The sequence below is a fragment of the Eleginops maclovinus genome, chromosome 20 (assembly GCF_036324505.1).
Source record: "Eleginops maclovinus isolate JMC-PN-2008 ecotype Puerto Natales chromosome 20, JC_Emac_rtc_rv5, whole genome shotgun sequence".
Classification (NCBI taxonomy): Eukaryota; Metazoa; Chordata; class Actinopteri; order Perciformes; family Eleginopidae; genus Eleginops; species Eleginops maclovinus.
In genome coordinates, this window is record NC_086368.1 from 22,849,300 (window position 1) to 22,873,035 (window position 23,736).

Sequence of the window (23,736 nt, forward strand, 5' to 3'; positions counted from 1 at the left end):
ACTCACTTTACTCTGTGAGGCTGTCTTTTGGAACACTGGCTCTGAGCTACAGTTAGGTCCATAAATATTTGGACAGAGACCAAGTTGATGAAACAACTTACCACAAGTAAATTAAACTTTTTAGATGCAGTTGAAGTGCAGACTTTCAGCTTTAATTCAGTGGGTTGAACAAAAAGATGGCATAAAAATGTGCGGAACTAAAGCTTTTTTAAACACAATCCCTTCATTATAGACTAGACGGGATGTACCCAAAAAGTGAATGTAAGGAGCATTTATGGGTACAAGTTGGGAACCGGCCTACTTTACATATTTCAAGGGTGCTGAATCCAAAAAAACCGGTACCCGAGCGAAATTTTGAGTTTTTGACCTTCTAATTTGCATATCAAAATGGCCGCCAAACTCCCTATCTTGCTCAGTCGTTGGACCATTTTCCCCAAGTTTTTTTGTAAGTAGGCAATCAAAGATGATGAATTAAGTGTCTAGATCTATAGTCTGGGGTCAGAGCAAGGATATAGTGGAGGCTCAGTGCCTTTTTTATGTATATATATATGCAAAATACCAACTTTTAAGGTGAAATTAAGCATTATTTGTGTCATTTTTTAAGGCCGACATAAATATTCAGTCAATATCACTCTTAAATGTTCCCAGTGTATATATGATATGTGATGTATTCCATATTACATAATAACTAAGAAAAACACCATTGCAAGTTGTCTGAGAATTCATTTTTTTATGCAAACAAAGCATAATGCTCTTAATTCAAACATCGAAAAACCCAAGTGAATAGGGAAAAAAAAACCATGAAACTTCCCTTGAACAGTTCTACAGATCACATCTTGTTTCTGTATATTTTCTTTCATGTTTCTAGCTGAATTGCTTTGCTTTCATCTGTCTTCTGTAAGTTCCATAGGTCACTTGTTTTGGTAAATTGTTTTTATACCTTTCTAGTTTGCTTGTGTGCCATTTGTCTTTGGAATTTCATTTTGATTAGTATTTCTTTCTGCAGTCCTTTTCCAAGTTCTTTGGTTACCCATTGCCTTGGTATGCTTGAGGACTACAACTCCACATTTAAACAAGGACATTGGTCATCACTCTGACATGTACACATTGCAGTGCATAACAGCCCCGATTTTCGGCATTTGCACTGGCGTGTTGTGCATTGTTTTTTACAGGCACACCTGATCATTTCCAGGCAACTTTCAGGTATTGGGTTCTGTGACATAAGAATGGGCTGTAGTCCTGAATCACCATCTTTCCATCCCATGTCCAAGGGTGAAGGAAGCTCAGGTGTGGCATAGTGAGCATTTCTCCAAACCATTGCCTGGTAGTGTACTCTCAGCAGATGGAAGTGGAGCGCATCGCTTGTAGGCGGCATTGCTTCTGGTTTACCTGTCCTGGAGAAAAGTATATGCCTTGCTGCATCAACAGAGTCTGTTTTATGCACATCATATATTCTGCAGACAAAAGCCTCTGAAGATCTTTGAGTCTCCTCCGTGAGATCACCAATTCCGAGGTTGCTGAGCAATTGATGGTGCATTTTCCAGACTTTCCATGATGTACTTTTGGTGTGACTTGCAATGTATGATGTGGTATCACAACCAGTTAGTGCATGAAATGCTACAAGGCTTGGTGCTGAATCCTTTGGCAGTTTGTTAAAAACAGCATCAATTGGTATATATTGTGGCTTCCTTGTGGTACCAGACAACAGCCAGAGTTTTTTACATGCTACGTGTGGGAAATGGGAAACGAGAATCACAAGTACATCAGTGTCTCTAGATGACACGACTACTGTGTCTGACTGGCAGTGCACTGCATGTAATACCAATCGGGTATCTGCCTCTTCGTGTGTGGCTCTCAGATGAGTCAGGTTGGTTGTTGCTTTTGATGACCTAACCTCCGTCTCTTCGTCTCTGAACCCACCAGCAACTACTATCTCTTTATCATCCGGTGCCTGAGCACATAGTTCTTCAGAGAGTAGATTGGCAAGATCAGCTTTGTTGTCAGGGAGGGACAGGAAATTGGTCCAGTTTTTTGGAAGAGGCACATCACGACCCTCAACAAGTCGTCTGATTGGTTGAGCTGCTTTTGTGCGTCGTGTCCTGGTAGCACCCTTGATGGTCTCTTCTCTGTATCTGTCAAACACAACGTCTATCCTTTTATAGTAACATCCTGCTTTCAACACTGCTCTGACAAATGTGTCGGCCAGATCCCCAAATGTTACTGCTTTGTCTGGCTTTCCAAGGGCAACCACAAGTGCCTGTCCATCTATGATGAGACAAGATGACATGTCGGGAAGTTCAATAGCCTCAGGACAGACTATGTCTTCAGTTAACTTATTTACTAATACAGACTTGTTTCCAGTGCGAAGTGTCCCATTCATTTCAGCAAGGGATATGGGAACTGGCAGAAGCTCGTGTTTTAGGACAGCTGGTAAGTCAACTGGACGACCTGCCTCATAGGCCGTAACAAGGCGTTTGAGAATGTTTCGGTCAGCCTTTATGACAGTTCTGTTGTCTTTGATTTTAGGATTTTTGGCCACTTCATACAGAGATGCAAATGTTTTAGCTTTGCTCTTATGTAGGGTTGCATGGATTGGACTTAAACCCTTTTCAAAACCTGTACTCTCTGTATGTAAAAAAGGCGAACAAATGCACATTGCACAATAAAGAAGAAAAAGATCTATTTAAAAATCGTCAAAAAAGATATCGTGATGTATATGTGAATCGATTTTTTCTCCCACCCCTAATGTTACATGAATGTTTCATAACTGGTATGGCCCTTTGAGGATATACCACCTCTGTTGACACATGTATTTTTGATAATTCCTCCCCCCAAATCTAGCCCTGTCACAGCAGTCACTCCCCAGCATCCATTGCCCTATGATAGCTTGTTAGCTAGCTAGCTAGCTAGAAAGTAGGGGGATTTATGCTGCCACAGGGCTATGTTTGGGTTGGAATTATAAGAAATAAACTTGTATCAACAGAGGTGGTCATCTTTAGGGCACAACTGGAAGAAAAAAAAACTAGCTAGCTGTTTTTTTCCCCTCCAAAACTGTTAGCTAACTGTTAGCTAGTTTTCTCCCAGTTGCTAGCCATCTCAATATCATTGAAATACACAATTTTGACCCACTATGGTTGAAAAAGTATCATTTTGGATAAATAGGGTTAACAAGCTCAATCAATAACTAAGGAATATTGACATTTTTTGTCTAAAAAAATCAAAAAGCAGGAAACTTACCAAAGCGTGTGAAACTGTTACGATCCTCTTTGCTGTTAATTCACCTCAGGCAAAGGGTCCTCAGCGATGGGACTGACCATGCTATGTACTGATCTAAATATTCAACTTGGTACGTTTCATGGTGGTCTCTTTTTGAATATTTTTCCCTATTCACCTGGGTTTTTCCCGTCTTAGAATTTAGAGAACAAATGCTTAATTTGCAAAAAAAAAAAAAAAAAAAACATGAAATCTCAGACAACTTGCAATGGATTTTTTTCTTTGTTATCATATAATATGGTGTACATCATATGTCATATCAACAGGGAAAATTTCAGAGTAACTTTTATTTAATATTTATGTCGGCCTTAAAAAATGACACAAATAATGCTTAATTTCACCTTAAAAGTTGGTATTTTGCATATATATATACATAAAAAAGGCACTGAGCCTCCACTATATCCTTGTTTGACCCTTGACTATCGATCTAGAAACTTAATTTCCTCATCTTGATTGCCTACTTACAAAAAAAACTAGGAGGAAATGGTCCAATAACTGTGCAAGATGGGCAATTTGGCGGCCATTTTAATATGCAAATTAGAAGGTCAAAACCTCAAAATTTCACCCGGGTACCGGTTTTTTTGGACTCAGCACCCTTGAAATATGTAAGGTAGGCCGGTTCCCGACTTGTACCCATAAATGCTCCTTACTTCTTATAAAAGGCCTTTTTTCTGAAATCCGTCTAGACTATTACAGGGTCTCAAAAGTAATTGGACAAATTAAATAACTGAAAATAAAATGTTCATTTCTAATACTTGGTTGAAAACCCTTTGCTGGCAATGACTGCCTGAAGTCTTGAACTCATGGACATAACCAGATGCTGGGTTTCCTCCTTTTTAATGCTCTGCCAGGCCTTTACTGCAGCTGTTTTCAGTTGCTGTTTTTTTTGTGGGCCTTTCTGTCTGAAGTTTAGCCTTTAACAAGTGAAATGCATGCTCAATGGGGTTGAGATCTGGTGACTGACTTGGCCATTCAAGAATATTCCACTTATTTGCTTTAATAAACTCCTGGGTTGCTTTGGCTGTATGTTTTGAGTCATTGTCCATCTGAAACGCTGCCCAATCAATTTGGCTGGATTTGAGCCGACAGTATGTCTCTGAACACCTCAGAATTCATCCGGCTGCTTCGGTCCTGTGTCACATCATCAATAAACACTAGTTTCCCAGTGCCACTGACAGCCATGCATGCCCAAGCCATCACACTGCCTCCGCCGTGTTTTACAGATGATGTGGTATGCTTTGGATCATGAGCTGTTCCACGCCTTCTCCATACTTTTTTCCTGTCATCATTCTTTTAGAGGTTGATCTTGGTTTCATCTGTCCAACGAATGTGCTTCCAGAACTGTGCTGGCTTTTTTAGATGCTTTTTAGCAAAGTCCAATCTAGCCTTTCTATTCTTGAGGCTTATGAGTGGCTTGCACCGTGCAGTGAACCCACTGTATTTACTTTCATGCAGTCCTCTCTTAATGGTAGACTTGGACATTGATATGCCTACCTCCTGGAGAGTGTTGTTCCCTTGGTTGGCTGTTGTGAAGGGGTTTCTCTTCACCATGGAAATTATTCTGCGATCATCCGCCACTGTTGTCTTCCGTTGATGTCCAGGTCTTTTTGCGTTGCTGAGTTTACCAGTGCTTTCTTTCTTTCTTTCTCAGGATGTACCAAACTGTAGATTTGGCCACTCCTCATATTGTAGCAATTTCTTGGATGGGTTTTTCTGTTTTCGCAGCTTAAGAATGGCTTGTTTCACCTGCATGGAGAGCTCCTTTGACGCATGTTGTCTTCACAGCAAAATCTTCCAAATGCAAGCAACACACCTCAAATCAACTTCAGGCCTTTTATCTGCTCAATTGATAATGACATAATGAAGGAATTGTCCACACCTGCCCATGAAATAGCCTAACATGATGTTTATAATGTCTACTGGGCAAATCCACTGTCCTAGTTTGGCATGTTAGCGTTCAACCATTTGCTCGTCATCACAAAGTACAGCTGAAACTGATAATTATATCAATATAATCACTAATGAAGATTTGGACAAATTACAATTTTAACCTGAAGATTCTGTAAAAAGACAATGAATACAGCCACAGAATGGTTTTGTAACATTAGGCCTGATGTCATCTCTGTTGTCTGGTATAGCAAATTGATTACAAACCTACTGTGTGTTACGGACCTGAACCTACTCGCATGGCTCCTCCTCTCGAAGCTCCTGTTCTTCGTCCTACAGAGGTACAGTGTGAAACTATTACTGTTATCAGCAGACAACAATTAATGAATATCACTAAAAAACAGTCTCCATTATCCCTTCAAAGAGTCTACAGTCATACTGCAGGTTCAGTGAGGCTGTAGTTTTAAACACTGGCTCTCAGAGCTAAATATTAACATCGGCTTGCTAACTTACTCGCCTTAACAAAGCTAACATGATGATGTTTATGATGCCTTTTTGGCATATCCACAGACCTACTTTATGTTTACGTAAGCATTGTACCCTTTGCTTATTAATAACAAGTATAGGTCAGACTGATGATGTCACAAACCATAGATTTGGACAAATTGCAATTTTGACCTGAAGATTCTGTAAAAAGACAACAAATACAGCCACAGAAAAACATTAATATGAGGCTTGATGTCATCTCTGTTGTCTGGTATAGCAACTTGATATCGAACTGCCTGGTTGCTACCGATCTGAACCTACTTGCATGGCTCCTCCTCTCGTAGCTCCTGTTCTTCGTCCTGCAGAGGTACAGTGTGAAACTATTACTGTTATCAGCAGACAACAATTTATGAATATCTCTAAAAAAAACAGTCTCCATTGTCCCTTCAAAGAGCCTACAGTCATACTGCAGGTTCAGTGAGGCTGTAGTTTTAAACACTGAAATGTCATCACTTTTTCTGGTGTATGGACAGGAGTACAAACTGATGGTCTGTCATGGTAATGAACCTGTCTTTTACAACCCTGATGCTCTTCCTGAAGAGGTACAGTGGTGATCTGTAACTGTTGCAGGCAGACAAATTGTATGAATAATACAAAAATAGAGTATCTGTTATCTCTTCAAATTTCATGTTTGTTGGTCTTTGTAGAAAGCCCCAGCAGTTCCACCAATGGCTCCCGCTGACAAAAACACTCAGATGTGGAAAATCCCTGATGATTTCATCCCGACGGTTTGACTTTTGTCCTTTGCTGCGTCAGTAAAGCCGGTGTTATGGCTGGTTGAATCAATAATGTTTATAATTTTTATCCATTAAGGATGAAATTTCATATTATGGACTCATGTGTTTCAACATTATAAAAAAGGTTGCTTGTTATTACTTAGGTCTTAGCTCATTCAGAATTTGTGAAATGCTCGAAGTGATCTCTGTGCAAACAGAAACAACATGCAATAAAGCAGCATGGAGATTTCATAAAAAACAAATTAGAGTCTACCAGTGATGGTAGAGGATCTGTGAGGTTGTAGTTTGGCCCAGTGGCTCTTTGAGCTAAATGCTAACATCAACATGCTAACATGCACACCTTAACAACGCTAACATGATGTGTATAATGCATGTTGGCATTCTCTTTATTGTTCATTAACACAAGAATGGCTCAGGCTGATAATGACATTATAACTGAGTCATTACCCAAAAACTGACTGATGATGGCGTAACAGGAACACAGAAACATCTATAGATTTATGTAAAGTTTGGTGTCATCGCTCCTCATGCAGAGACATTAGCACACTTTGGTTGAGTGTGAGGCTCCTTCTATTTATGGATCCTGTCATCAACCCGTTGCTCATTCTGCACAGATACATTGTGGATGTATTGCTGATATTTATAGCCAGATCCTTGTAGTGTAATGTACAGATTAACATATGTATACAGAAAATGTAGGGATGGTAGAATTTGGTATTTTGTGGTAAAAAGTTAGACAAAAAGGATAATACCACACACACTATTAAATGAAGCCAGTTAGCTTAGTTAAGCTAAACGGAATTATTTGAGGATCAGCCTCTCAATATTGTTGGGTTTAACCCTTAAAGAAACCTACATCAAACGGAAGTTCACACATAGTACCTTTGGACCAAGCCAGGCTAGCTTATTCCTCCTGCTTTCAGTCCTTATGCTAACTGTCTCCTAGCCTCATATTGATCACACAGAGGGAGTGAAGTATCTATCTTCTAATAGAACTCTAAAATGTCAAACTATTATTTAAAGACTTGGCAATATGTTTGCTTCATTGTTGCTGAAAGCTTTGGTCTTTATTTTTCAGACCAAAGTAGAGGACTTGTCAGCTCTTGATATGCTTTCTGGAGACTTTGTTTCTTCAACCAAAGCTTCTGGAGTTCAGGCACCTGCCCCTCCTGCAACCAAGAAAAAGACACCAGAGGTACAGCTATTTCTGTATTATCAGCTGTTGGTGCTTGTCCGTGGGTTTTCTGCCATCCCATGGCTTTATTCTACATGTCCTGAAGTCTGTCCCTGTGTTCCTGTAGAAAACTGTTTGTCCTCTGGAGCAGCCCAACACAGTTGATGTCTTCCATGTACAACCACAAAAACCCAAACCCAAGACCAATGAGGTATTGCTCCTATTACTACTATACTCTTTTTAAAGTGTTTAAACTGCATACAAAGAAAAATAAATTGGCATTGTACCACCTTACTGTATCTTCTTATGCTTATCTCACTTCTTCTTTTTCAAAGACATTTCATTATATTCTTCCTCTCCTTGTCTCCTCAGCGTGACTCCTTCTCTCTGGATGCTTTCAGCGCTCTCAGTGACACACTGCCTAAAGACGTACCAAAACCTGAACTCCCCAAACTCAGACCTGAGGACATCATCTCGGTATGGGACACTCAATTGTTCACTCACCAAACACTCACTGTGTTTCTGCTTCACCTAATCCACCCAATCCATCATTTTGTTGCCTTATCAAGTGTTTCAAAATCAATGGTACACATAGTAGTGATCAGCAGATGTACGTTTTTTGAAAGGTCGATTGCCAACATTGAGAGAGCAGGGTGGCCGATTACTGACATACACTGCCCGGCCAAAAAAAAGGTCACAAGCCTGTGGGGGCAGTGCTATGATCTGGGGTTGCTGCAGTTGGTCTGGTCTAGGTTCAGCAACGTGATGTGCCCAAAGAATGAGGTCAGCTGACTACCTGAATATACTGAATGACCAGGTTATTCCATCCATGGATCTTTTCTTCCCTGATGGTACGGGCATGTTCCAAGATGACAAAGCCAGGATCCATCGGGCTCCAATTGTGAAAGAGTGGTTCAGGAAGCATGAGACATCATTTCCACACATGGATTGGCCACCACAGAGTCCAAACCTGAACCCGATTGAAAATCTTTGGGATGTGCTGGAGAAGACTTTGCGCAGTGGTCCGAATCTCCCGTCATCAATACAAGATCTTGCCGAAAAATGAATGCAAGACAGAAGTAAATGTTGTGACATTGCAGAAGCTTGTGGAAACGATGCCACAGCGAATGTGTGCCGTAATCAAAGCTGAAGGCGGTCCAACGAATATTAGAGTGTGTGACCTTTTTTTTCAGCCTGGCAGTGTATAACAATGTGTTATATCCAAATGTGTTGAATATTATAAACACTGCTATTGTTGCAAATAAAAATACATATCAATTAAATAAATGTGCACAGATAATCAAAACACTTCATTTGGTAAAGAAATATAAATAAAACGTACAAAACATATTGTTGGTGCAGAGGGTTTCCCTAGTTTTAGCTCAGCTCATTTAAGTGTTAATAATTATGAAGGCAAATGACTCGCCCCTAATTATTGGCAGAAAGGTGATTTGGACTAATTTGGACCATTCTGACACAACTTCCTTCTTAATAGGTTTATGTGTTTTTGTGATTAGATGGGCAAACATGAATCTGAAAAAAATAGTTTGCACTGGTGGTAAATAATGTTCCCACCAGGTAATTTTTTCTTTAACTGGTTTTCACAGGAGGGTAAACACAAGAGGGAGGATGGAGTTTTTGTAGGAGAGAGGGAATCCTCGATTGCTCCAGAATACAGGTTCAATGAGGAGGAACTCAAAAAACTGCCTGCTCCTAAACCTGAGGTGAGAAAAATGAACTTCTCATTGCAAATGTCATCTACTGATTGTTTTTGAAAATCAACTTTAAGAACTTCCTTTGTCTGCAATATATTTAAATGATAACTAAATGTTAACACTCTTTACCTTGTTAGTCTTTATAAATTACACATCTCACCCTTATTTCATCCCTAACCCTACCTACCAATCTCCCCCCTTGTCCTGCAGCCCTCCATGAATACTGGTGATGCTCTGGACATTTTATCTGGAGACTTTGCCTTCTCCTCATCAGCTCCCGTTGTCCAGGCTCCGGTCATCACCCCCTCAGCCCCTCCTGCACGGGTACACAGTGGATCTAGCACTGTTTAATGTAGCCCTAAAGAATCAAATGTCATACAAAGTTACCTTTTTGCATTTGTAAAGTCCCATAGTAATGAAATACCCTCTATTTTGTCACTCCTTCAGCCCTCTGCAGACTCTGCTCTGGATGCCTTGGCGGGAGACTTTGTTTCCTCCACTGCTGCTTCGACGGTGAAGTCCGCTGCATGTGCTCCGACAGAATCTGCCGCAGATGTAAACACAGCACGAGTACATCTCAAGCCTTTTTTGGACTCTCTTATTCCCTGCAGTAACGTGATCAGAATCTTTTTGTCTGTTTTTGTGCTCTCAGCTGGACGCAGGAGCAGATAATGCCCTGGAGGCCCTGGATGCTCTGTCAGACACCTTGAAGGATATCACACCCGTCCCTATGCCCGCCCCAGTTCCTGCCAAAGACATCGTCAATGTAATAATACCGACAAGAGAAAGAATATTTATTGATTTGTCTGCTAGTCACTTCAGCTGTTCTGATTGTAATCTGTTTTTGAATTATTGTTATTTTGCAGGAGGAAAAGCTGAAAGAAGAAAGGCTGATTAAGATGGGGGAGAGAGAAGACACATTGCCACCAGAGTATCGACCCACTGGGGTAAAAAAAAGTCTTATATCCTCCCTTTGTTTCTGTTGTGTACAGAAGCCCTGAGAGGCCAGTTGGGAAAAGAACAATATATATTGATCAACTATCCTAGCCTGGTAGTTATTGTTTTGGAATGTAGTAAGTTGCTAACACAGAATATGTGGACTTTGTGTTTAAAATGCAGCGAGAAATGTAAAACTTACCTGGAAGAAAACTATTTATTTTTTACTATTTAGATTAGAATGTCAGCCTCTTGTGGTCGGAGTTGGTACTACGACAGGCCACAACCTGGGTACTTGTTTAAAAAAATGAAATACATAAAATAAGCTAACTGAAACTATATCAATCAGACTTACAAAACGATTCCCCATAATTGTTCTCATATTGGCCTCTCAAGAATCCTGTAGCTGTCAATCCTCTTGTAATATTTTATGTTGCAATTTCCTGCTTAGGTATTTTTTTGCTAATTGTTCAGTCCACTTTCATCCAGACTGAAATATCTAAAGACCTTTGTGATCGTTGGCCATTACATTTTGGACAGACATGTGTGTATCCCAGAGAGTTAATCTGATTTAAATGTGGGACTCCTCTTAGTAAAGCCCAACAGTCTAGTAGATTGACAATTTAGGTTAAAGTAAGCAGCTGCTGGAACTTAATATAAAATATAATCGTTTCTATATTTTAAAGTTAATGCCGAAACAACAATGAAATATTATTTAGTGATAAAAGAGAAGATTTAATAAAGAAAGAGAAATGGTCTCTTACTGTATGTGAATGAGGATTTGCTGAGTAACTACCTGAAGCTTAAAACAAAACTCTGTGGGTGTGTTGATTTGAATATTTACTATGATATGCTTTTTTTACAGCTTGTAGTAGAAGTAGTCATTTTACTGTGTGTCCTATGCTTACCAATATCGTTTTAAAGGAAATTGGAGAAGCACCTGCAACACCTAAGGGGGTAAGAAAGCACCCCCACACACACACACACACACACACACACACACACACACACACACACACACACACACACACACACACACACACACACACACACACACACACACACACACACACACACACACACACACACACACACACACACGCACAATAATACGAATGAGTCGAGAACTGTTAAATGGTGTAAATTTCACTGTGTAGAAACCACATGCATTTCCTGTGTCTCTGCAGAAATCAATGGATGATAAGACAGCGTTGGATCTGCTGTCCAGTGACTTCACTGATCCTTCCTCCGTACCCGTTGCACCCGCCGCATCCTGTGCTGCCACAATAAAGCTGGAAGCTCCTGTGCTGGACTCAGAGCCCCTGAAGGTAGCAGGGTTATTTTTACTATTTGTATTTATACTTTGTACTTCTATGGAAATCTTAACGTCTGCTATTAAAGTGCAATGTGGTGTTCTGTCATATTTCAGTACTGCACTTTCTGCATTTTCTGCTGGTTTTTGGATACAAACTTTATCAATTTAATGAAATTAAAGTGTTTTTTTTGGCATTAGTGTAACAAAGATAATCTTTCCATAGTTTTTGTCATAAAATCAAGCACTAAAATCTACACATATCGTTGTTTCATTCAAAACTTTTCTAACTTAAACAACTGTATTGTTAGTTCGGGACATAATTGCATTATGAACTGTTCCTGCTTGTTGTGTTTGTTTATCATTTTCTTTATTTATTATTCTTTCCTAGCCAATGGCTGGTCCTGTCCTGGACTCCCTGTCTAGCACCCTGCTCCCAGACGCCCCAGAGTTCAAACCGAAGACAGACAAACCAAAGGTAAAATAAGAACGGCGTGAGATCAGGATGTAAGATCGCTCCATCAGATGATTAAGTAAACGTTAGAGACCAAATGTAAAGATTGACATCTAATGGTTTCAATCTGCTTTTGACTAATGGCATTTTATAAGCACTGACATTGGACACTTTTAGATTTCATTGTTACATGATGCCCTCTATGGGTCATGTAATAGCATTTAACCGTATCAGAGGTCTCCTCCTCATGGAGCTCGAGGAGTGTTGGGCCTAACCAAGGTGTCAACTTTGTTACAGGGCAAGAGCAAGTCAAAGTCAAAGTCCAAAGTAAGCAAACTGCCCGTTGCATGAACAAAACAATGAAGTGGTATTTGCATGATAATGTACAAAGGATTCTGTGAACGAATAATTGAACCAAATTGAAACCAAAAATATCCATCAATGGATTCCTGCACGAATCTGCATGTGTATCTCAAATATTTAGGTAAAATCTGTTGAATTACTGCGAAAGGCGCTGCTTCTTCTCTTCCTTTCAATATTTTTTGTAAAAATGTAATCTTACATTTCAGAAGCACCATGCAGAGGAGCCGCCTCACACTGACCAGCTACCAACGCAGCCAAGCTCTGACGTTGTGCCAAAATCTACAAAGAAGGGAGGCAAAAGCTAGACCACTGGGTAAGGTTTGTTCTTATCTTATGCACGATTTACTTTCTAAAATATGAGGATAAAGCGCTGACTTCTGAATATGTGTTGCAGGTTGTCAGCGCAATATGTCCCCCCGGCCACAGGGACGCGTCAGTGAGGGAGCTGCTCTCTGGATAATGATTCTATTTTTTCTATATTGCCTAGAATGTATACTGGATGAAAGACAAACCAAGACACACACACACACACACACACACACACACACGCACACGCACACGCACACGCACACTCTGCATGTGGTGCCTTTTCGCTCGGTTTCACATGTATTTAAGTATGAAAGATGTTGGTTTTCTGTGGAGAATATGAAAAGACTGTTGAAACAAGATGGAGAATAGAAGAATGAAACAGAGAGGAGGGGAAACTGAGGGGAATGAGAGAGAAAGTCGGGTGATAATCTTTAGTTTTTGTTGGTTGGTGGTTTGGGCGTGCTGATGAGAGAAAGGCACAGCCCGTCAGAGTCCTTGATGTACATGTCAGCTGACAGATCTTCACACACTAATATTACAACACACTGTTGTGACGTTGGTTGGAGCGGAGGGGGGTGTAACGTATCGGGATGTTTGTGCAATCTTGACGTGCACAGAAAAGCCAAGTTTTCTATCATGATGTGGTCAGATGCCATTAATACACTAGTGTAAAGCTTAGTTTGCTTTTCTTGGTCAACACATAGTTTACATAATTAAATATGTCGAGGATTTCCAGGAGGTGTTCTGCTTAATTATATATCTAGGGATTCTTGCAAATGCCTTTAAATTTCTGTAGAGAAACATCTGTTTAAAAAACAAAAAGGTTCTTTTGTTTGTATCTGGCCTTGTAGAAAAAAAGAATTGCTTGTATCCAGAAGTGCACTTAGTGAACTGAGGTGGTTACAAGCTTTTTTAACTGCCCTTGTTTGTATACTGTAAAAAAAAAAGAAGAAAAAAAATGTTTTTGCTCTATTGAAGACAACACTGTTTCATTTTTTATGGCTTTTTAAATATAAGTCAAAAATCAATATACGGCACCCTTGTTTTAGTTTTTCATGTCAAAGGTTTTGTGTGGGTGTGAGTCAAAAGATATGAGATGAATTTTAGATGAGGGAATGCTAATTAAATAAATTAAAAAAATTAAAAATGTGAACATTGTAGTTGTCGTGTGTGTGTGTGTGTGTGTGTGTGTGTGTGTGTGTGTGTGTGTGTGTGTGTGTGTGTGTGTGTGTGTGTGTGTGTGTGTGTGTGTGTGTGTGTGTGTGTGTGTGTGTGTGTGTCTGTGTGTCTGTGTGTCTGTGTGTCTGTGTGTCTGTGTGTCTGTGTCTGTGTCTGTGTCTGTGTCTGTGTCTGTGTCTGTGTCTGTGTCTGTGTCTGTGTCTGTGTGTGTGTGTGTGTGTGTGTGTGTGTGTGTGTGTGTCTGTATTTAGTTGTTTCCTCCAAAAGGACAAGGAAAATAAAGCATTATAAACGGACTCTCTTGACCTTCATAGGTTTTTTCCAGGGCTATTGGAAAACCAACTTAAGTTTTAACTTGGTAAACCTAGGAGAATAAATTAGGCTATGCATACAGTAGAGTACTATGAGGCTTCTTTGACGTTTGAGGAAGTCATGAATTCATGTTCATCAGTTCCAGGAAACTTGAGAAACGCAGATGCATTTGTAGGACGTCTGAAATAGGGGGTTTATTCCTGCTGTTCTCTGGTGACAGATATTAGCGTGGATATCTAATTAACAATATGCTGTAAAAATAAAACACATGAAGAGAAGACAATCTCAACACAATATATGTATTAAAATGTTTGTGTGTGTGTGTGTGTGTGTGTGTGTGTGTGTGTGTGTGTGTGTGTGTGTGTGTGTGTGTGTGTGTGTGTGTGTGTGTGTGTGTGTGTGTGTGTGTGTGTGTGTGTGTGTGTGTGTGTGTGTGTGTGTGTGTGTGTGTGTGTGTGTGTGTGTGTGTTTAAAAAGAGGTACTAATCTAACAATCTAGCAGGACATTTATAAGCCCTGAACGATGTTTCTTAACCCATGACTTTGTGGTCTTTCTCTCTGCATGCAGATTTAGCAGCCCACTTCCTCTTTACAGCGACGGGCTTACAAAAAACGTTCGCTCAAACTTCACGTTAAACTTTATATTTCTGCGCCAAGATGATAGATAGGGAGGCAAATGAGTGGGTTTAATATGAAGAAAATACATACAATAATAACATGAATATAGACACAATTGGTTGTTTTTAATTGAGTGACAATATCTTTTATTTGTTTAAAATTTCAAGTTACAAAAGAAACCACAAAAATAGGGTAATTTACAAATACTGTACATCCAATTCTACCGAATAAAGTATTTTTACTAACTGTCTGATACCAATTACAAAATAAACTAAATAACTAAATAAAAACAAAACTCTAAAATGTTCCAACATTTCATTTTATATTTTGGTTAATCAGGGCACATTATCTTTATATCTTAAGTTGTAAGTTATATTTTAAACTAAAGGAAGGTTATGTTATAGTTTTAAAATGTTCAATACCAATCATGAATGTACAGTGCTGAGAAGTCCACGGGATTCAGATTAAACTGTCATTTGGCTATATGGTATATTTTTAACATTCATGGAGAGCGGATAAATACACATTTGATTTCATGTTATTCCAATCAGAGTTCGATCTGAATGTGAAAGCAAAGCATTATTTTACTGTCGCTATCAATGCAGGTAAAACTTTGACAATGAAGTATTTTATAAACTGAACATTTTCATTATTAAGGATCAAAAACAATGCATATTTTTTAAGCTTGCAGAAAAACATCGACCATGAACGTCATTAAGCTGACATAAGACACAAAATATTTAGCAACAGTAAAACATCACGGTAAAAGAATGTGCAGTTTCACCGTTTGGATTAAACATGGCTGTTGGCCATCAGTTGTTTTCCAGGAGCAGCCACCGGCCTGTGTGAGATAAATAAGGTATTTACATATTAAAAAATAAGAATAATAATAATAACTAAATACTTATTGCAGTCACTTTGTTGCGTATAAATGGAATCACAAAGGAACACAGGGATGTAGATATATTTAAAAACAGAGTTTATGCCCTCCGGTTACAAAATTATATTTCATGTAAATAATCCTGGGAGTGTGTAAAAGGCATTTATTAACACTGTATTTTAGGGGGTGTGTAATTTCTTATAGTATCCCAAAAAAAACCAAAATAATTTGTTACTTATTACGGGAAAATAGAGACAAAGTTCAGACAGAAATTTAAGGTACGTTTTTGAACAATTTTAGAATTTTATAGAAGTTTCCTTGAAAGAAAACGTCAAATGAATTTAAAATATGCAGAAAATAATAGTAAACAGCCAATAAATACACAAATATACATATATCTTTTAAACCAACACATACAACACTTTCGTTTTGGTGACAGGGTGGGGTCGGCTTTAGTATTTCTAATGGGAAAGACAATGTTAGATAAATGGAAAACTACTTACTTTCTTTTGTAATGGTGTGGGCATCTCCGTGTCCTTATGTCTACATGACAAGAATTATTAGAAATGTTTAAAATCTTTTTTAACATATTACAGCAAAATCAAGAAAAGTAGAAAACAAATCTTTGGGAACATTTTCAGAATTGAATCCATTTTTTTTGTTAGCATTATCAGGCTTTTTATCATGGGTTTTAGATATGAGATGAACTTACGGTTGCAGTAGAAGGTGGTGATGATGAGGAGTATAAGGAGAAGGCCACAGCTGGCAGCCAGTGGGCCCAGAATGATTAGAGAGCAAAACATCTCAGGAGTGGTATCTGCAAACCATTTACCATCAGCATCATACACAATGAAGATAATAAAACTTTAGCGAATCAGAAGTATGAACGAGTAGTTGTGAACATTTACCTTGCTGGTTAGTGTGCTCACAAACACATGGCAAGGCAGTCGTGCAGGTATTTAGCTGAGTGGGGGGCGATGTTTCTTTTACTACTTTCACTTTTTCTAAAGGTAGAGGAGAGATGTGTGAAGGAGATAAAAGAGGTGATGGAAGGTGAACAGCATCCCTTATATCACCATTAGACCAAAAGCATGAAAGAATACCTCACCTAGGACCAGTCGTGTTGCGTTGCCGAATTTCAGTTCACTGTTTTTGAGCGAAGCACAGCAGTAAACACCGCTGTCCCGAAATTGGTTGAAAGACTTCAGAGTTAAATAAATTGGCCACTCCTTGGAGTGACTGAATAATTGTGAAAAGGAGTTTCCAGTGACCTTTTGCACACCATTGTTGGTGAAAGACGCAAGGAACTCCATGCCAGTTCTGTCCAGATGTCGAAACCACACAACTAAGGTGCCCTTTTCACGAGGCTCACATTCGATTTGAGCCGGCTTCCCTTCCTTTATTGCCATGTCTACACCAGCTCCTGAAGTAATTTCTGGAAATATGATAAAAGGGGAACAGTTATATCAGCTACCTCTGTGTTTTCAAGACCCCAAAAGCAAAAGATGATAAGAAACAGGCAGAAGCCTTGAAGCGGCAACAAGTTAATGAAAAAAATGTGAAAAATTCAGGTTGAAACCTACCACGAAAAATCATCAGAATCACCAGAATCCACTTTTGGTCCATTTTCTATGTTGCAGACAACAATAGCACGTCTTTGTGGTGTTTGTTGGAGCCTGTTGTGAGATAATTCAGTGAGATATCAAACTACGCCCCACCTGTAACCTTCTTCTCGGCTCTGTCAAATGGGATCATTGCAGCAGAGTGGTGCAGAGCCCTCCTTCCTGCATGCACAGTCGTGGTCTGCACGATGTTTGAAGTGCAGCCCACCGATCTGCTCTTCACAGCTCTACTGCCGGTGTGAACAGCACCTCTTCATCATTGAGATTCTGAAATGCAGCATCACAACGTCTGTAGGCTGGGAAGGAAGTGAAACAAGAACTTATTTAGCAGCCTACTTCTCATTTAACACTGTTTGATTTACAGGAATATATTTCATCCTTATATACAATTTAGGCAAACTTGTTTAATGATGCCTTGTCCAATACTCTGTGAGACATGGAGAAGCTGCAAATGGATTGCTAATGTTTAGTTCCTGAAAATGACCAGTTTGTTGAACGTTGTGGTGAAATTTCTTCTTGCAGTCACGTGTGTAATGGAGCTGAACAGATTTAAAAGACAATTATAGGGACATCACTGTGTCAGAGGGGTCATAATACCACAAATGACACATATCTTAATATAGAACTATAAAAGTGCAGCTAGAGGAGGTCTGATCTCCGTCTATCTTGTCTATCAAGGCTCCTTTACAGTCAAAACGGTGGCAAAAATAACAAAAATAGGGAACATGGCCGATGCAGAAAATGCCTTACCTACTAAAGCAGTAGTTGATCACATGTGGTGCCTACCAGCTGGTTAGAAGGGGTGAGGAATCAGCAGCCATTGATGGCATAAAACAATTATGTATGGTTCAAGGTTCAAGGTTTTATTGGTCATATGCACGGCATATACAACGTATATGTGGACAATGAAAATCTTATATCCCATGCTCCTCCAACAACTCAACATACATGGTGCAAATAAGATAAATAAAATAGTGCAAAAAGAGAGAAGAATATTTACAATAACAACAATAAAGATATAAGGATGTGAAATATATACATATGTGGAATACATTGAGAGTATTTAAACACTTTACACTGTTGAATGAGGAGGTATGGGCAGATGCATATATTACGCATAAACAGATGTATATGGCAGATGTGTATAATATATAGATATGTGTACTATAAACAGATATATATAGCAGATATATATATATATATATATCTATATATATATGTGTACTATAAACAGATGTGAGTAGACATTCACAGAGCTCAGGAGTTCAGCAGCCTTATAGCCTGTGGTATAAAACTGTCTCTGAGTCTGGTGGTCTTGGTCCGGATGCTGCGGTACCGTCTGCCAGACGGCATCAGACAGAACAGATTGTTGCTGGGGTGATGGGGGTCCTTTAATATCCTACCGGCCTTCTTCCTACACCGCTGGGTGTAGAGGTCCTCCATGGATGGCAGCTCCGTCCTGGTGATGTGCTGAGCAGTTTTCACCACCCTCTGTAGAGTCTTACGGTTGAGGGCGGTGCAACTGCCATACCAGGCGGTGATGCAGCCAGTCAGGATACTCTCGATGGTGCACCTGTAGAAGTTGCAGAGTACCCTGGAGTCCATGTTGAACTTCCGCAGCCTGCGGAGGAAGAAGAGCAGCTGTCGAGCCGTCTTGGATATGACCCTGGTGTGATGTGTCCATGTCAGGTCCTCACTGATGTTTACCCCGAGGAACCTGAAGCTGCTGACTCTCTCCACAGGAGTCCCGTCGATGGTGATGGGTGTGTGTGCCTCTCTCTGCCTCTTCCTGTAGTCCACAATCAGCTCCTTTGTTTTGCTGACGTTGAGATGGAGGTTGTTGTCCTGGCACCAAGATGTCAGGAATCTGACCTCCTCTCTGTACGCCGTCTCTTCGCCGTCTGTGATCAGGCCGATGAGAGTCGTGTCGTCAGCAAACTTGATGATGGTATTGGAGCTGTGTGTGGCCACGCAGTCGTACGTGAACAGGGAGTAGAGAAGAGGGCTGAGCACACAACCCTGAGGGGCTCCGGTGTTGAGGGTCAAGGTGGAGAATGTGATGTTCCCCATCCGCACTGCCTGGGATCTGCCCATCAGGAAGCTCAGGATCCAGTCACAGAGGGTGCTGTTGAGCCCAAGGTCCCTGAGCTTAATGATGAGCTTGGAGGGCACAATGGTGTTGAATGCTGAACTATAGTCAATGAACAGCATTCTCACATAAGTGTTCCTCTGGTCCAGGTGAGGGAGGGCAGTGTGGAGGCTGAGGGAGGTGGGAAAGGGCAGTGTGGAGGGTGAGGGAGATGGCATCATCCGTGGACCTGTTTGCCCTGTAGGCAAACTGCAGGGGGTCCAGTGAGTCAGGGAGGGAGGAAGTGATAACAGTTTTGACTAACCGCTCAAAGCACTTCATGATGATGGAGGTGAGTGCAACTGGGCATGTGCTAGATTAGGGGAGGACACTCGCACAAGGCGTAACAAGCATCCCCTCCATACAAGTACAAGTGAAGGACATAATATAGAAAGGAAATGTATAAGGTAAAGACTGCGATATTTCCCAAATAATATGTACTGTTGTCATATTCTTACTGCAGAAAAACCTGTGATTGTGTGTGATTTTGGTTTCAAAAGGCAGAGTGAGGTAAATGGTGTACACTTGAGTAGGCCTACCTTTTTGGGGTGTCTCTCTTATCTTTTCAGCATGGTGAGCATCATAACAGCTAGATGGCAGCAGAATCAGCATTAATAGCTCTTTATTGATTAAAGAGTAAATCAAGGATTCATGATTCACAAAACTGCTGCTCCACAGTAAAAGCAGCGGAAAACACCTGCTGTAAACTCAGTGTGACGCAAAAGACGCTGCTGAAATGCACTATGGGAAATGCAGGATCCACACTGAAAAACTAAAACGGTGACTTTAACTAAATGTATTATGTCAACAAATTTCACACTACTGTATTAGGTTAGTTGAAAGCTATAATAGTACAGTTAAATAGATCATACACTAGGTGAAAGTTTCAGTTTTAACAGTGCAGTGTTTTGGCAGACTGATGTATAACTGCGATAAATTCAGGATAACTCAGGCTTTGCTCGTTCAATTTTAAGGATGGTTTTTGAAAATCGGTCTTTTCTAATTCCCCAGACTTTACGAAAACGAAATGGCTAGAGTCTTTCTTTAAGAGTTAACTTCACCTGGTTTTCAGATGTAATGCTCTTAGAACAACCAATAGGGATGAAAACAGTAGAAACATTTCCTACTAATAACAAAGGACATAGCTTCCTATTAATATTAACCCAGCAGCAAGGAATCACCATGTCACCTCTCACTTCATGTGAAAGCTTGACTAACACTTGTTTGGAAGTGAAACTCCCTTCGAAAGAATTGAGAGCGCTACAGCGACTATGGCGCAATCCAGCGCCCGTCCTATTTCCTGCTCAGTGATGGAAAGTCAATGCGCCGATTTAGTAATGGGCAATAAGTGATGACATTCCGCTCTATTGTGGGCGATGTATCTGTTCCACGGGTGGGAGGAGAGCGACAGAGACAAATAACAGAGACAGTATTGTGTCTGTAGAGCATTTCTTTACCCCGTCACATGATTTCCCTCAAAATGCCCTTAACTTTGCTTTCCATAAATTACTTTGACATTGTTTTCAGAATGCAACCATGATGGAAACCAGGTTGAGGTTTCACAAGTCGTTTACAGTTCGCAGGGGATTCTGTTGATGTTAGAGGGAGACCCAGTCAAAACGCTCTGTTAGCCCACTCTACCTTTCCATATCTCTGTTTCAGGTATTAGTCACTCACAAACACCTGCATGGGCTTCCCTATCTTAGTCAGACAGGGGGTCTCCAACCTGAAACTTACATCTGTGTGTGTGTGTGTGTGTGTGTGTGTGTGTGTGTGTGTGTGTGTGTGTGTGTGTGTGTGTGCGCGCGCGCGCGCGCGTGTGCGTGTGCCTGTGTGTGTGTGTGTGTGTGTGTGTGTGTGGTGGACCAGGGGAAGCCAGTGAGAAAAAGAGAACCCTGTACCGTACCATCGCTTAACTTAGCATTCAAATGCAGAAGAGAGGTTTTAATTATCTGAAAATAGCAGCACCTACATTACTGATGGACCACTCACCTGTTATTCATAATCTAACAGGCTCCTCTGTTACTGTGATGGCAGTTCCTGGCATTATGGGATATGAAGTTGTGAAAAGGAAACCAACAGCAACGAGAGGAGTAAGTAGAAATGGAGGGACTGAACTCATGCAGATGCCTGAACACAAATGCATGTGTACTTATAATTTATTTCCGTAAAGGTCTTGTATGTAGAATTTTAGAAAATAATTTGGCACTTGCTTAGTGCTAACATTTGTTTTACTGGCAATGGGGAAAATAAATGAATGTGTGATGTGTCTATTTTATGGAGAAGAACGTAATTCATATTCAAAAATGTGGTGTAGGATAGTCACACAGTGGACTGACTTTTGTTTGTGACTTCTATTGTTGGATTGTGAGAATTATTATTAGATCATGTGAGACACATTTAACAGTCGGTCGTGTTAGGCATAAGCTAATATGTATTACACATTATGTTTTCAGCGTGATTTAACCACAGATGTGTCTTGTTATCTGAATGATAAGTCATGTTGTGTTCAGATGTTTTCATCATTCATATTACATTTACATTTGCTGGTCTCTTGATTTGTCATTTAAATGTAATGGTTTAAAATATATATTTCAAACACACCATATTTTGTATCTAGGAATAGGTGCTAACTTTAAATGTCTTATACAGCAGAGGAAAAAAATGTCCCATATGCAAACCTTTTATTATTTCATATGCCTTTATCACAATGAATGGTGTTTGGCGTCATGGTTGATTCATTCACGAGGGAATTTTGTAAAACCTTATGTATTAAATTTACAAAAGTTAAATTGTAGAAACGTTTTTTCATGACTATCCTGCCGCACATGTTGCCCTTGTATCTTTTATAATCCTAAAATATCATTTTAGGATAATTAATATATTATTGATTAGTGTAGGGTGTATTTATTATATTTTGTAGCCTTTAAAAGGAAAGTTAAGCCTTTACAATCCCAAGACTGGAAATGTGATTGTTGCAGTAACACGGCAAGCAAGACAGAAATAATTACTGCTTATAAGTCCAAGTGAAAATGAAATTGTGAGGGCTGAACAAAAATACAATAGAAGTAAAATATCAATATTTAGTTTGTTTTAGTTATTCTCTAAAGCTTAGCAATTAAACTATAATATATATATGACTATAATCAATAAACTTAACAGTAGGTAGAAGGAACATGAAATGGCAGACGTAAGTGTAGGGTTTATATTTACACACACACACACACACACACACACACACACACACACACACACACACACACACACACACACACACACACACACACACACACACACACACACACACACACACCCACACACACACATTTTAATACATATATTGTGTTGAGTTTGTCTTCTCTTCATGTGTTTTATTTTTACAGCATATTGTTAATTAGATATCCACGCTAATATCTGTCACCGGAGAACAGCAGGAATAAACCCCCTATTTCAGACGTCCTACAAATGCATCTGCGTTTCTCAAGTTTCCTGGAACTGATGAACATGAATTCATGACTTCCTCAAACGTCAAAGAAGCCTCATAGTACTCTACTGTATGCATAGCCTAATTTATTCTCCTAGGTTTACCAAGTTAAAACTTAAGTTGGTTTTCCAATAGCCCTGGAAAAAACCTATGAAGGTCAAGAGAGTCCGTTTATAATGCTTTATTTTCCTTGTCCTTTTAGAGGAAACAACTAAATACAGACACACTTCTGCAATAAGTCCCCTCTACTGCATCTGGTGCTATGATAATGTAAAAATACAAATCAAGATGGTAGTGTATACGGTAGTGTTTATTGAGGAATGTATTTGGCAACTAAATGTAATATTGGTTTTCTTTGTTTGGTGTGGTTGTACAACATGGGTGGTCCTAGACAGGGGCCAGCACTCATGTAACCTCCCCTCCAAAAGAATAAAGCTATGATGATTCAATTCACGAAACAAGTACAATGTTACTGTGCTGTAACCTGGGCCAAAGTTCACAAGTTTTTTCAGTCATGTAAGTTAAAACTAAGTTGCTGAAACAAATGTTGTGACTCAAAACATCCTAACAAATATAGAGAAATCAAATAAAACCGGAGTTGGCTGCATAAATAATGTTTTCATAACCTGAAACTTCTTTTAATGTTTTGTACCAAAATAACTATACAAATAAGTAAGTCCTCTTCCTGCATTAAATGTGCCCCATCACGCGCGCGCGCGCGCCCCCCCCCCCCTCCCCCCCCCCCCCAGTCAAATGAGTATACACCGAGTATAATACTATTCATCTACTGTGGATACAGTTTGATGA

The 23,736-nt window shown here is 39.8% G+C and overlaps 2 protein-coding genes across 44 annotated transcripts in view; one reads left to right on the forward strand and one right to left on the reverse strand.

Moving 5' to 3' along the window:
- cast (calpastatin) overlaps nt 1–13,859 on the forward strand; it is a 44,948-nt gene extending 31,089 nt beyond the window's left edge. For 34 of the 43 annotated variants that reach the window (XM_063911267.1, XM_063911299.1, XM_063911278.1 and 31 more), the window contains 18 exons: nt 5,412–5,501; nt 5,924–6,013; nt 6,180–6,248; nt 6,354–6,434; nt 7,522–7,638; nt 7,745–7,828; nt 7,990–8,094; nt 9,225–9,341; nt 9,543–9,656; nt 9,780–9,887; nt 9,985–10,098; nt 10,199–10,279; nt 11,193–11,225; nt 11,456–11,596; nt 11,972–12,058; nt 12,332–12,361; nt 12,604–12,710; nt 12,792–13,859. In XM_063911267.1, the coding sequence (XP_063767337.1) occupies nt 5,412–5,501; nt 5,924–6,013; nt 6,180–6,248; nt 6,354–6,434; nt 7,522–7,638; nt 7,745–7,828; nt 7,990–8,094; nt 9,225–9,341; nt 9,543–9,656; nt 9,780–9,887; nt 9,985–10,098; nt 10,199–10,279; nt 11,193–11,225; nt 11,456–11,596; nt 11,972–12,058; nt 12,332–12,361; nt 12,604–12,702 (1,560 nt within the window). In that variant the 3' untranslated portion in view covers nt 12,703–12,710; nt 12,792–13,859. The remainder of the gene's footprint in view (nt 1–5,411; nt 5,502–5,923; nt 6,014–6,179; nt 6,249–6,353; nt 6,435–7,521; nt 7,639–7,744; nt 7,829–7,989; nt 8,095–9,224; nt 9,342–9,542; nt 9,657–9,779; nt 9,888–9,984; nt 10,099–10,198; nt 10,280–11,192; nt 11,226–11,455; nt 11,597–11,971; nt 12,059–12,331; nt 12,362–12,603; nt 12,711–12,791) is intronic. The other 9 variants (XM_063911287.1, XM_063911293.1, XM_063911306.1 and 6 more) reach the window with 5 other exon arrangements.
- Nucleotides 13,860–14,930: 1,071 nt separating this feature from the next.
- On the reverse strand, nt 14,931–17,582 carry cd8a (CD8a molecule). The gene is made up of 6 exons (XM_063911307.1): nt 17,279–17,582; nt 16,804–17,130; nt 16,604–16,699; nt 16,408–16,512; nt 16,199–16,238; nt 14,931–15,656 (listed from the first exon to the last, which is right to left on the reverse strand). The coding sequence occupies exons 1-6, from the start codon at nt 17,319–17,321 to the stop codon at nt 15,608–15,610; spliced, it is 660 nt and encodes a 219-aa protein (XP_063767377.1). The 5' UTR covers nt 17,322–17,582; the 3' UTR covers nt 14,931–15,607.
- Nucleotides 17,583–23,736: the final 6,154 nt, after the last annotated feature.

What these genes read in the sequence shown, in the direction of transcription:
- cd8a (XM_063911307.1), bottom strand. Translation starts at nt 17,321, where the DNA reads ATGGACCAAAAGTGGATTCTGGTGATTCTGATGATTTTTCGTG. An exon ending in GATTCTGATGATTTTTCGTG is followed by an intron (nt 17,131 to 17,278) that starts GTAGGTTTCAAC and finishes TCATATTTCCAG; the next exon opens with AAATTACTTCAGGAGCTGGT. An exon ending in CACCACCTTCTACTGCAACC is followed by an intron (nt 16,239 to 16,407) that starts GTAAGTTCATCT and finishes CTTGTCATGTAG; the next exon opens with ACATAAGGACACGGAGATGC.